The 14,380-nt window shown below is 34.0% G+C and overlaps 1 protein-coding gene across 1 annotated transcript in view; it reads right to left on the bottom strand.

Moving 5' to 3' along the window:
* The window catches only part of LOC125341460 (bifunctional heparan sulfate N-deacetylase/N-sulfotransferase 4), a 230,635-nt gene that overhangs the window by 118,012 nt on the left and 98,243 nt on the right, over window positions 1–14,380 (bottom strand). The window contains exons 2-3 of the mRNA XM_048333514.1: window positions 13,342–13,429; window positions 5,995–6,149 (exon numbers count right to left, since the gene is read on the bottom strand). Of these exons, the coding sequence (XP_048189471.1) occupies window positions 5,995–6,149; window positions 13,342–13,429 (243 nt within the window). The remainder of the gene's footprint in view (window positions 1–5,994; window positions 6,150–13,341; window positions 13,430–14,380) is intronic.

Raw genomic sequence — 14,380 nt, 5'->3', positions numbered from 1 at the left:
GTCTTCAAACTGTTATTCTATGGAACTCAGCTACCTGAATATCTTGAATTATCATCATGAGCTACTGGCTCATCGAAATTGTGTTTTAGAAGTACTGGAATTTAAACTCTGGATCTTACACAAGTTAAGCTGGTTTTCTAATACTTGATTCCTCAAGTCCTGCCTGCAATTCATCATATACTTTTAATATAACATCTATATAACTGATGGGATTTGTGGTCTAATATTGAAGGACTTTCTTTAGTTAATCTTTAAGGTTTGATGAAGAACAGTTTAAACATCAGTATTTTGTATTGCATGAATATTGTATCTAATTACACATATTCATAAAGCTTTTAAAAGCTATACATAGTCACACACGTATGCATATATGCATGTGAATATATGTACACATATCTATGTATTTATATTTATGTATACTTTTATTGCTTAGGCAATGGAAATACATTCATTAATAAAGCCTTTCTACAATATAAAGGGTAGAGAAGAAGTTTTGCAATGAGCTATTCTCAGGATTTTTAGACATGTTGCAACAACTAAAATATCTCTCCCTATATGCCCAAAATGTTCAATTACCTACCCATCAATAAGATACCTTGCTTATGGAAAATATTTGCACTGAAGACAAAATGTCCTTAGCCTTCAGGATATTTTGTGGCCTGTAATTATCAGTGGACTGTAAAACCCTATGGCTTGAAAATATAGTGAATGTGTACTTAAAACAACAAAAAACAATTTTAATACTTTTCTCAGAAGTCTATTGTGGAATAAATATAAATAATTTTGAGTTGTGCTACAGGCATTCTTCTTTCACAGTGACTGAAATGGAGATGCAGATTAAATCAGGAATGATTTTTTTTCTGGCAACTTTTTCATTGTCTGCTTTCATGTTGGTCATTGTTTCTATGTTTCTTTAGCCTTTGTTGTTGTTTTGGATTTTTTAAAGCTGTTTCTATTTACTGAAATGTTCATATAATTGCATGACAGAAAATACTGATGATTTGTTAAAAAAGAAATTAAAATATTTTTCTTTATTCTAGTACTATACCAACTGAAGTATAATGTAACTATCTACCATGTCTTAGTTAACTACACTTTAGAATTACACCTAGTATATAAACACACACAGACCCTCACACATATACACACAGCATGCTTTGGGGGATAATCACAAAAACATAACTATACTAGTGATAGATTGACTGGGCTTAAAATACATATGTATTTTTATTTTATATGTATATACACATGTCTGTATGCATATCTGTATAGGTATGTTTATTCATGGATAAATAATGGAAATTCTTTATATCAATATAGATTCTTCAATAATTCCAAAAGGGTAATGAAGGAGTCTTGCAATGTCTTACTTAAGATTTCTGTTTGTTTATTTTTAGTGCTGGTCTTAGAACTTGAACTCAGGACCTAGGCTGTTCCTGACTGCTTTGTCCAAGACTAGCATTCCACCACTTGAGCTACAGCTCCAATTCCAGTTTTCTGGTGGTTAAAGAGAGGTTAAAAGTCTCACAAACTTCCCTGTCTTCCTGGCTTTGAACCTCAATCTTCTAATCTTAGCGTCCTGAATTATAGGCATGAACCACTGAAGCCCAGCTCTCTCAAGACTTTACAAACCATTGCAAAAGAAAATGAATTGTACCCAGAGAGATTGTAAGGAAATTCCACAATAAGGCTATACTGATCAATTGGTTGTCAAATTATTTTTTTAATATATCATTATCTGTCAGTGACTAATGCTTTTAACCCTAGCTACTCAAGAGGCCAAGATCTGAGGATTACAGTTTGAAGCCAGCCCAGAACAGAAGGAAATGAGACTTGTAAACACTTCTCATTGTTGTCCATATGTGTGTCTATTTGTCTGTGTATTCTGATTTACTTTGGAATCCTTATTCCATAATCACTACAGCTGCAGCCAGATGAGTTTTTCAAGTTGCTCATTCCAAATCTGTGGGTCTGTGCTGTCAGTGATCACAGAATTTTAAGCTGGAATTGATCAGTGGCATTATCTGGTCCATTGCATTAGACTGGCAGATGTGTTGATGTAAATTAATTATCTAAAAACTTTGTAGTGTGTAGAATGAAAAGAGAGTCATTACCATTTCAGGGGAGGAAAGTGAGGCATGAAGACATTAAATAAGTTGCCAACTTTATTTGAAGTTGCTACTAGCAGTTGGGACTAATATTTAGCCTGCCAATATCTCCTTTAATGCTTTCTACTACTGTGTCCTTTCTTGATGCCATTGAGAGTTTTAAAGTGTTGCCTGGATGTGGGAAAGACAATAATTTAATAAGGAAGAAATATCTCTCTTGGCTCTCTGGACAGCACACATATTGTGGTGTTATGCTGACAGAAAAGGTGGGGTTGTCAGTGTCACTGCCCGAAAAATCTTGAGTTTTATTGAACTGAAATCCAAGTAGCCAAAGGCCAATGTCATTGCAATATGTACATACACACGCACACACACACACACACACATCATTGTAATATGCTTATATAATATCTATCTATATGTATATATTAGGTGTAGTAGTTTGACTATAATAATATAATTTTTGGTTTACAAAATATGTTTACAGGTTTATGTCTAGCTTCTATCCACACTGACTAAACAAATGTAATTGCTCTGAATGGACTCTAAATAGCTTTCAACATTTCATTACAAAGCAATTACATCCGAGTCTTTCCCAGAGCTCTCAGCATGGTTTTTAAAGAAGAAATTACATAAGCAGCTGAAATCAGACATTATGAAATAAAGCCTACCAGCCTGAAAAAGCCAGGCTTCATTGGGGTAGTAGAATAGAGGAAGTTGAAACCAAGTGATAGTTGTGTTTTATTTTCAAAATAATTACACAAAAATATAATAGTTTACTCAAGATAGGTTTACTTTTGGGTCTGGGAATATGGCCTTGTGGCAAGAGTGCTTGTCTCATATACATGAAGCCCTGGATTTGATTCACCAGAACCACATATATAGAAAATGAACAGATGTTTGAAATGCTTTTAAAATATTTTAAAATTAAAAACGTACTCTGGAAAATAGTAAATATCTGTAACTTATAAACACCAACTTTCATTGTAATAATTGTATCCTAATCTTATGTGTGTTCAAAAATACGCATACTAAGTGGACCAATATAATATTAAAGTATGTATTATACAAATATTTTTTTTTTAAAAAAAGGAAAATAGCCAGAAGTGGCGCTGTAGCTCAAGTGGCAGAGTACTGGCCTTGAGCAAAAATAAGAAGCCAGGGACATTGGTCAGGCCCCGAGTTCAAGCTCCAGAACTGGAAAAAAAAAAATATAGGTTTACTTTTGAGAAGGGAATGTTACTTTGATTGTACAAAGTGGTGAAGCAATAAAATATTGGCTGAGCATTCCCTAAAGGTTAAAACAAGACAGATCTCTTTTAAAAATCCATATTTAAAAATATATTTGGAGCAAGTCTATCTGCATACTTGTCTGTATTAAGAAAGGACATAATAGTCTAGTTAACACCCATAGAGGACTGACTGCATGCCAGGCAAGGATAGAAGCACTTTGTGTGTATCTATGTAGCAATTCTGTAGGTAATTCTACCATTCTCACTATTGTACATGGAAAAAGTGATTTAAGATCAAGTAACCACTGGTTGCAGATCACAATTTTGTTATTCTGGGATTATTTTTTTTTAGGTCACTCACACACTGATGAACTCTTTTTTTTTCATTCCTGCCTTCCTTCCTTCCCTCCCTCCCTCCCTACTCCATCTCCTTCCTCCCTCTCTCCCTTCTTCTTTCTTTCTTTTCTTTCCTTTCTCTCTTTCTCTCTCTCTTTCTTTTTTCTCTCCCTTCCTTCCTTCCTTCCTTCCTTCCTTCCTTCCTTCCTTCCTTCCTTCCTTCCTTCCTTCCTTCCTTCCTCCCTCCCTCCCTCTCTCTCTCTCTTTCTTTCTTTCATTCTTTCTTTCTTTCTTACTTTTTTCTTTCTCTTTCTTTCTTTCTTTCTTTCTTTCTTTCTTTCTTTCTTTCTTTCTTTCTTTCTTTCTTTCTTTCTTTCTTTCTTTCTTTCTCTCTCTCTCCCTCCCTCCCTCCCCGCCTCCCTCCCTCCCTCCCCGCCTCCCTCCCTCCCTCCCTCCCTCCTTCCCTCCCTCCCTCCCTCCCTCCCTTTCTCTTTCTCTTTCTCTCTCTCTCTCTTTCTCTCTTTCTTTCTGTTGTGGGGCTATCCCTGAGCTCTTCAGGTCAAGGCTAGTGCTCTACAAATTGAGCCACTATGCCACTTTTTTTTCTGGTAGTTAATTGGAGATAAGAGGACTGGACTTTCCTGCCCAGGCTAGCTTTGAACCATCGTCTTCAGATCTTAGACTCCTAAGTAGCCACAGGCACCTGGCTAACTCTGACAAATTCTTTGTGCAGATTTGACTCTTTCATTAACATGACAACTAAGTCCAACTTTATAAAGTACCATACTATTTATTTGAAGACTATTCATTTGCAAAATGAAGCTATGCATGATGACGATTGTAGATGCTCGTGATCATCTCCAGGAACTGAGTAGATTCACACATGCTTTGAGACTGACTGAATGTCCCACTAATGCACAGATGTGAGAATGAGAAGCTGGGTAATATTCTGGTGAAAAAGATTTCTTTCATCCATTTTGAAATGGTATATGGCTTCATTGACATCTAGAGTGAGGCAAGGGCAAATATTTTCAGCCAAAGTCCAATAGAAATGCTTCAGGCACATTATACATACATACATACATACATACATACATACATACATATGTGTGCGTATGTGTGTATATATACATACATATATGTAGTATAATATATAATAATATATTATATATTATCATGTATATTTTATATGTATGGTATTTTGTGCTGGAACTGGGGCTTGAATGCAGGGCCTGGGTATGGTCCCTGAGCTTTTTTGTTCAAGGCTAGTGCTCTACCACTTGAGCCATAATTTCATTTCCAGCTTTACTGTGGTTAATTGGAGATAAGATTCTCACAAACTTCCTTCCCAGGGCTGGCTTCAAACTCTGATGCTCTAATATCTTCTAGGATTAGAGAATGAGCAGCTAGGATTAGAGGCATGAGCCACTATCCCTGGTTTATAATTTTTATGTTGTAAAATACTATTGTTTCTTTGCCAGTTTTTCAATCATCTAAAGTCCTAGAAAGAACTCTTTCTTTTCTTTGGGTTCTTAAAAAACAAGTAACAGTCTAGATTTAGCCATTGGCCTATAGTTTTCCAACCCCGTTGTGGAAGAGAGATTCTTTCCACCAAATCATTATTTTCTGGAACTATTTTGGAAATGTAAATTCTCAGGCCTTTCTGAGGCCAAATAGTCTGTTTGAATACCTTCTAAATGAGCTAGTATGTGTGGATGTGCAAGAGCCTCGGTCTCTAGCCATTGTCCAGGTCATTTTATCCTCATACATCTACGTATTCCTTCTTACAAGTGATTTTGAGAGGCTCCTTATATTGTACCAGTAAAATGGAAAAAGTAGAAGCTTACAAAAATCCTTTACTAAGTTCTGAGATGTTAACTTCATGTAAATGACTTGTTCAGTAAAATAACATTACTATAGCTACTAAGAAGGCTGAGATCTGAGGATCCAGGTTCAAAGCCAGCACAGATAGAAAAATCTAAGACATTGTTTTCTCCAATTAGCCATCAAAAAGCTGGAAGGAAAGTAGTGGCTCAAGTGGTAGATAGAGTACCAGCAATGAATGAAAAAGCTAATGGACAGCATCCACGCTCTCATATACATATACACATAAAATGTCTTGGTCCCTTGATTGCACACACATACAGATCTGAAATAAAGTATCACAAAATCCACATGTCCCCATAAAACATGCTGTGCACTGTGATATTTTGTTCTCTTTTATTTCTTTAGGATATAACACAGGGAATTGATTTTATTAATCATTACAGATAATAGCTCACAGTTTGAAAAAAAATAGCACGATAAAATGTGCTCACCAGTGCAAATTCCTTGTTGAGAATCATCTGCTCCACCAGAGAGGACTCATTGTGGAAAAGGTGGGGCTGCATGTGACTCCACATGTGCGGAAACCACCAGAACTCATCCACCGACCCCAGCAGGAGGTCGTCACCCTCATCTTCCTCCTGCGTTCCTGTGAAATGAACAATGGTCTCCGTGAACATTTTGTACCAGCTCGAAGGTTATTTTGCAAGATTGCTTTAATTCTGCGTATTATGGATACACAGATCCAATTGTGTGTTTCCTTAACCAGAAAAAAATGAAAATAAAAATAAAAAGGATACGTGCCAGCTCTGAATTCCACCCGAGATAAGGGATTTCCGGTTTAAAGGTGGGCGTGATTTGTGCCAGTGCAGTTCCATGTTTAGTTTAGAATTTAGGAGAAGCTTATCACGGATGCTTGGAATTGCTATCACCTGGTGGGAATAGAAATCAGACTTTCTATGTTTTATTTTTATTTTAAGAAGATCCACAGAAGAGATACTGAATTACCAGACTACACACAGGGAATAATCAGAGATGATAATTCTTTTTTTTTCCTCTTATTTTTTTCTAAATGTCTAAGATGAAGTTTATAAATGAACTGTTAATTCCGTGTGTTCTGATATAAAAGTAGTATATACTTAATGAAAAAAATGTATAAAGCAAAGAGAAGTAATGTGTAAAGCAAAAGCAGAAATTTGACCAGCCTATAAAACTATCTTCTAGACCTACCCAGTGGAAACATTTTGTATTCTTAATAATTTTGTATTCTTAATAATATATTTTCGCATTTTTAAAAGTGAAACTCTAACTCTGTAAATACTTTGTAATTCCTTATATCTTTAAGAATTTTTCATGTAAACTTTCCCATTTGAACATAGGTATTCCATAAACATTTAACAACTAGTCTTGTAAATGTTTGTAACATAAATATGACTGTAGGCTCTAAAAAAATATTCCTTTCTCTTCTACTGGAACAATTAGTTAATAGTACTCAAGGCATGGAAAGTTTTGTCAAGTTGTAAAGGAAAATAAACACAATAAAATAAGACAGCTTATTTCTAAGTAAATTCATTATATTGTAGGTATCAAAGTATATTTTTTCCTGTGTGAAATATAAAATGTTGTTCAATTTTCATTTAATCACTACTCAATTAATTACGTAAGTGATGTAAAATAACAAATATGGCTTAAAGTGGAAGAATGTTTCTTTGTTTTTTTCTTTTAATTACAATCATTCCTTACAGATGAGTTCTTGATTTTATTGTTCTTACTTAAATTGGAGAATAGGTACTAACAATACTTTTGAGGGGTTCCTTTTTCTTTTCTTTTGTGCTGGTACAGGGCTCACTCACAATTTGATAATCTCACTTTCTGTTTTCTCTTTCCTTTTTGCCCACACAGCTGTTACTCCACCACTTGAAACATGCCTAGTGTTGGGCATTTTGCTGAATATTTAGAAAAGAGACTCTTCTTGGTTTTGTCTGCACTAGCTGGCTTTGAGCTGTATTTCTCAGAAGTCACCTGAGTCACTAGGATTACAGGCATGAGCCACTTAACACCTGGTTGATATTTCCTAATAATTCCTTTTCTTCATCATCATCATCATCATCATCATCATTTTCATGTCTGTAGTAGCTGGGATTAGAAGCATGTGCCACTCTGCCTCCACACCTATCTCTTATTCTTAAAAAAAACAACAAACAATTCCTCTTGATTATATTTTTATTTTAATTATCTTTAGACATACAAAGGTTGATTATAGTTTTCTTAAAGTCAAATATTGGATAATATTCACTTACACAGTCTGATGCCAATTCCCCAGAGCAATGAAAACACAAGTAATTAATGTAATCTGACTATAGTCAGTGGGATTTGGGAGCTACCTATCACCATGCAAGTGTACATCAACTTGTGTTACTTTTTATGTGACTTTATTGTTCCTGGGATAGACCATTTAATATATAGACCTCAAAAGTTTACAGGTTTAATTAGAGTTTTGCCATTGAGCTCGATTCTTTGGAGAGCAAAGAGATAGATTTGAAAATGATGAAGATCTAAGAATAAGATGAACAGGTACTATTCGTCTTCCAGCGAACTAAAGTCATTGGTATAATGAGGTAAAAAATATTTGACTTCTGTTAGTATATGAATATCAGGGTAGGTCCTGGTGTCTCATGCCTATAATCCCAGCTACTCAGGAGACTGGAATCTGGAGGTCCTGACTGGAAGTGATGCTGGGCAGAAGAAGCATCTGTGAGACTCTACTTTCATATAACCAACAAAAAGCTTGGCTGGATGTGTGGGTCATGTGTTAGCGTGCCAGATAAGCAAGCAAGTACAAGGCCTTCACCCAGGTACTAGAAAAGTAAAATAAAATATTGAAATTCAAACTCAGAACAGTTTTATCACACTCAGAGATGAAGTGTTTATTCTACAGATGTTTTTCATGGCCATAATTTAGCAGAATGAACCATAAATTAGAAAGAGTGACTTCATGTCACACATGATGAAAGAATTGATAGTTCTTCAAGTCCTCTGAAATTGGTCTGTTGTGCTTTGAATGTAGAGTATTTGAGAAGTGCTTCCCTTCACTTTAAACTTTGCTGATCATTATTGTAAGAGGCAAGAAGCACATAATGCATACTTGACCAGAAAGAAGGTCAATTACTCAATTTAAAGAAAAAAAATTTGCAGACTTGATATAAACAGATTCATGACTGACCATAAAGTCTTAGCCATTTTAATATTAGAGATTATGGTAATTCATAAACACTATCCACAAGGTTGAGAGTGACATTTAAAGCTTTTTTTTTACACACCATGGATTAATTTCTGTCACACAATTTTTTTTATAATAATGCTGGTCATATAATTCAAAACTATGTGAAGTCAACCCTTGACTCTGGAAATAGCTTAACAAAAATATAATTTCAAGTCATACTGAGAAAACACAGCAGAGTTTCAAATCTTCCCAAATCCATCTAAAAGAAGATACTATAGTTGGACTCATCCTAAATCCACAGAGAAGAAAATAATATAGTTGGACTCATTTTAAACATATACTTTAAACATTTAAAGTCTGATTAAAACCACATGTTGAAATGTTGAACGATGTAGTTCATATGTGATTGTATTTCTAAGCTAGAAGTAATTTGAAAGTTCATGTTGTTAAATTTAAGTTTTTGTAACTCAGAATCATATTGAAGTCTAGATTATAATCCTTGAAAGTTAAGTGCATTTTGTTCCTATTTTAAAAGTATGTCCTTTTACTTTTTGTGATTTCAAGATCCTATGAAGTGCTTTAAGTCAGTAGTTATGTGTATGAAAGGGTGATTTACCTGTAGAATCACATTGATTCTACAACAGCAATAATATACATCCAGAAGTTAAGAGGATGGGACAGGGCTTGGGGGTGGGGGTGGGGGTAGAGCTTGAGCCTCTGAGTAAAAGTGTGAGACCCTGTGTTTATGTCCAGGTTCTGGTCCCAGAAGAAGAAAAATTTTAAAAGAAACTCAAAAATTCTTTAAGTCTATTAGAACGGACTTGTATTTCAGTATTCTTTTTTAGTGCAGAATATTGATCCACTCATCTGATATATACTAAATAGTGCTCTGATGCTAAGCTAAAATCCGAGTCCAAAATGTAGCTGGCACTTGTGTACCTACATACTCAAGAGGCAAAAATGTGAGGATTGTGGTTCAAATCCAACCTGGGAAGCAAAGTCTCTGAGACTCTTATTTCCAATTAATCACCAAAAAGCCTGAAGTAGAGGTGTGGTTCAAGTGGCAGAGTAACAGATTTGAATGAAAAAACTAAGACACAGAGCCTATACCTTGAGATCAAGCCCCGATTCTGACAATAGATAGATAGATAGAAAGATAGATAGATAGATAAAAATGATTAACAAAATCTAGGTTACAAGATAACATCCTTGCAGTTATAGTCAGAAAATTAAAAGAGGTTATATAATTTTTATTTCCTGTCTTTATCTCCTCTGTTCAATATCTGTTCCACAGCCTGTCATTAGTACGAAATACTATATTTTCTAAATGTTTGAAAATTTTTTAATTTTCTTCACACTAGACTTTGCAGGTTACTATATATGGGATGGATAAAATCAACTAATTTTAAATATTATATTAAATAATGAAAATATTATATTAAATAATGAAAATATTATATTAAATAATGAAATTTGATTAAAATTTACATGACAATATAGATTCACATAAATTATCTGCTTACTTTTGACAACATTTGTTTATTACATGAAATATTTTTAAATGATTAATAATGCACATGTACGGAGCTTTTACAATGTACTGGGTGCTATATCTCATGAGAGAAATATTACCATTTTTAGTCCCTTTTGGAGATTTGGTAACTGAGGCAAAGAAAAAATAAGTAGTTTGTTTGTGTTTGTATAGCTGGTAAGATGTAAAAGCCCAGAGTTAATTAGGTTTCTAATGTCTAGTCCTTTAATCCATACTTTTTAGAGAAATATAACAAATAAAAGAGGAAAAGAAACAACAGCAAAACCCCACCAAAACAAAATCAAATAAAGGAGAAATAATATGGCAATTTTTCTTATTTTCATGTGTGAAGTTCAATAATTACATATTAAATCTATTTTAATAAAAATTGGCTCGTAGAAAACACCAATGCTAATTCAATTTACAGATATTATTCATGAATTAATTATTGATTAGGGTCATGTTCAATTTATTATGAAGTTCCAAGAAAAACAGTGATTTTTTTTTAACCAGAAACTTTCCCATGAAAAATAAAATTTTTAGTCTCTATTCCTAGAGGGCATTTTTTATCCTGCAATGTCTTCATTTCTCAAATGAGCTTCAACCATGCAGTTTCAATTGAGATGAAAATAATTACAGATTAAAATATTCCACTCTAAACTCTGTGCTTTACTTAAAAAAAATAAGCACTGTGTCCTTCTTATTTCAATTTGGCACCCATGGATGAATGGCATTGGGGGAAATCTTCATAATCTGTCTTTTTGGGGATGAGATTGTTTTTAGCACATGAAGGACGGAGAGGCTGAACAGGAAAGAATACACAAGAACTACAAATGGGTGAAGCAGTGTAATACACTATGCAGAATCAATCATGATTACACTGGACATATGTGATTAAATGTCTTGGAAACCTTGAGGGTCATCAATCAGAATTTTTATTCATTGGGAAATCAGATCAGCCTGGGAAGGAACCGAGACAGGGGAAGCGACAAGGCCATCTTCTCAGTTACACATCACAGCCAAGTGAACATGTAAGGAAGGTCCAGCCTTCATTTCCAATCTTTTTTTTTTTTTGTCCTGTTAACTTTCTATGTAGGAATCTGTCTCTTTATAGAGGTGGAGCATGCATTTTTTCTGTAATTCAGCTCTTGAATGAACCTGGATATGCCCAACTGCTTTAGTATGTATTCAATATAATACAACAGTACCCTTTAAAAATGTTATGGATATGTCCTGCTGTTCCTGCACAAAATAGTATCACAGTGAAATAAAGGTTACATTTCTATGAGGGGAATTAAACTTCTTGAATTTACAAATGGATACATATGTCTTATTTTCTAAAGTGCATTATCACTACCACATAACTGCACAGTGTATTTCTTCTATGCTTCCATCATTTATGTTTGGTCAGTTCCAACACAGCAAGCTATTAAGTTCTGTTAAAGAGATATCACTAAAATAAATTTTTGTATATGCAAGTCATTCTTCAGCAGTGAGTCCTATGATCCTGACTGATGGACTGCTCATTCTGCATGCATGCCCAGGATTATAAAAAAAAGAAATGGCAAGCATTACAATCTCTACTAGAATTAATTCTGCAAATGTCTGGTAAGCTTAATAAGTCTGACTATGAAAAGTAAATAAAGGCTGAGGTGGTTATACAGGTATATTTCAGCCAAAATAAATGACTTTATATACACTATGCAGCTACTTGAGACAAAATAGTATTGTTTTTTGTGTGAATTCCAAATAATCCCATAATTTTTTTTTTTTTGCCCTACATGGGTAGATAGAGCTTTTATAGTGATCTGCTTTAACTTCATAGTCACAGTTTCTTAGGCCTGAACTCATTTCTTAAGGATCTTTCGAAGAAGATTTACAAAGCCATGACTATTTTCTAAATTGTAAGCTGCAATTGCTTTGCCTGTGCAGAGATGACGACCCAAAATCACTGCCTGCAAAATGCCTTTTTTGAAATATGCAATCATTTGATTTACCACCTGTTGTTAATACTAATTTTCCCTCTATTACTTTTAATAGTTTATGTGTTTCAAAGAAAAAGCATCAAGGAAATACCAATGAGATAGTGCCACTTCAAAATTCTAATAAACCATGTTGAGCTTTTACATTAAATAACTGCTTTGGGTAAACAAGTTGTACTTAAAATAATTAAATACTGCCTTTGTTTGGGATATTTTTAATGAGTAAATATGCTACCCACATGCATACGGAATACTGTGGGATGTTTCCACTAAAGTGCTTTGAAAAGAACACCAGTGCTAAATGATAATCAAAGCATTTGGCTCACAGCATAAACACACACTGTGGTATTCCCTACATTTGAGTCCAACGAATAGAAATACTCTCATCATCCTTGCAAGAAAATCAATTTCTATATACAAGTTCTCTAATTTGACTAATTTCCCAATGTTCAGAAAATGAGTTAAACATCTGGAGTAAAAGTTATAAAAATATTTTTTAAAAATTCTATTCTGAGAATTGTTGAGAGACTGAGATTCACTGTTACTGGATAGGGGTGGAAAGAAATACAAGACTAATTGTGAAGGTTTTGATGGCCATTTGTTGACATTGCCAGTAATATTCTTATGGAAAAATTCTGTAAACAAATGTAAACCAGTGACATTCAGGGTCTGTTATGTTTCTCTAAGGCTATAAACTTTCTCTCTACCCACCATATGTTTTCAAAAGGAATATAATACATACAAAAGTATCAATCAGGAGACTATTTGACAATTACTGTCAACAATACCATCCATTATCATTGGTTTCAGTATTAGTATAACCATCATCATTCTCATTACTATCCTATGCTGACACACGATCATACTTAGAGCAATGATTATGGTTTCTTTCAGTAAAAGTCAATTGTCTTTCTCATTGCCCATGATTTTAATAATATTTGCCAAAGTAAACAAGCTCACTGATTTTGTATTTGGTTACCCCTAGAAGGCAACCATGTTTTTCCCATAATCAATCTGGACATTCAAATATGCCTACTTATGGAACATTTAAAAGCCTAAGGCCTATTTATCTGTAGCTGCCTGAGAACACAAAGGCTCTTCTTACCTGTGTGGTAAAACTTCCCTGAAAATCCAAGGTTGAAGGTAAAATTTGCAACCTGAATGCGCAGTAAATTTTGAGTCTCTAGTAATGCCTGAAATAAATAAGAAATTAACATGATTTTAGAAAAATAAGTATGAAGCTTTGGGATGCCTCTTTAGCAAATGTATGTACATGGAAGAAACAAAGCAATGAGCACTTTGTGTTTGTATTGTTGTGGTTGTGGTAAAGAACTTTCAGGTACTAGTGATTGTAATCGTTTTTGTTCACAATAGTTATTGCAATTATTAGGAATATTATTTTTGGTGAAGGTTACCAAGTTATAAAACAGCTAAATTTTAAGTTTGTGATACATTACTGAATGACAATTCTCCAACTGTGTAACATAGACATCATTTTTCATTTCCATGTAAAACATTTCTTGAATTTCACATTATTCTAATTCCTTCCTGTGGAGAGAAAACATTTCAGAATTGTTGGGTATAGTCCACAAGTGTTACTCAGAAAGAGAAGTGACCTTATGTTTGAACTACTAGTATTTTATCTACTACGACTACTAGTATTTTATCTGATTGATCTACTTTCACCACATATTTTTGACATAACTGTTCACTTAAAAGCTTGAGCTTTTACTTTACAAATTAAAGAACAACACACATTTTATGGTATATTGTTTGCAAATCTAAGAAAGGAAAGAACGTCTTGTAATAGTTATTTTTATGTTATTCCATAAAGAAATATCAGTGAAAAATAACATTTTCCTAATTCCTGGACTTGGAATTATATTATGTTAATCTCTCATTTGTAGACAGCATTAGACACACTAGCTAGAGTGTCAGAATTAGTTATATAAATTTCTCTGCAGTCTTTCCAGTGCTATTATTCCTATATTAACTTTTGCAGCATAATTCATAGCTCATGTGTTTAGGGCATGCTTTTTGTTTGCTTCTAGTCTACTTATTGTGTCTGAGGGCTTTTTTCTCCCAATTTTTAGTTGAATTTTTTGGAAAGAACCTTATGCTAACAGGTTTGAAAATTTCATTTC

The sequence above is a fragment of the Perognathus longimembris genome, chromosome 24 (genome assembly GCF_023159225.1).
Source record: "Perognathus longimembris pacificus isolate PPM17 chromosome 24, ASM2315922v1, whole genome shotgun sequence".
Lineage (NCBI taxonomy): Eukaryota > Metazoa > Chordata > Mammalia > Rodentia > Heteromyidae > Perognathus > Perognathus longimembris.
The sequence above is the reverse complement of the archived record's forward strand: the minus strand, read 5'-3'. Positions and strand labels throughout refer to the sequence as shown.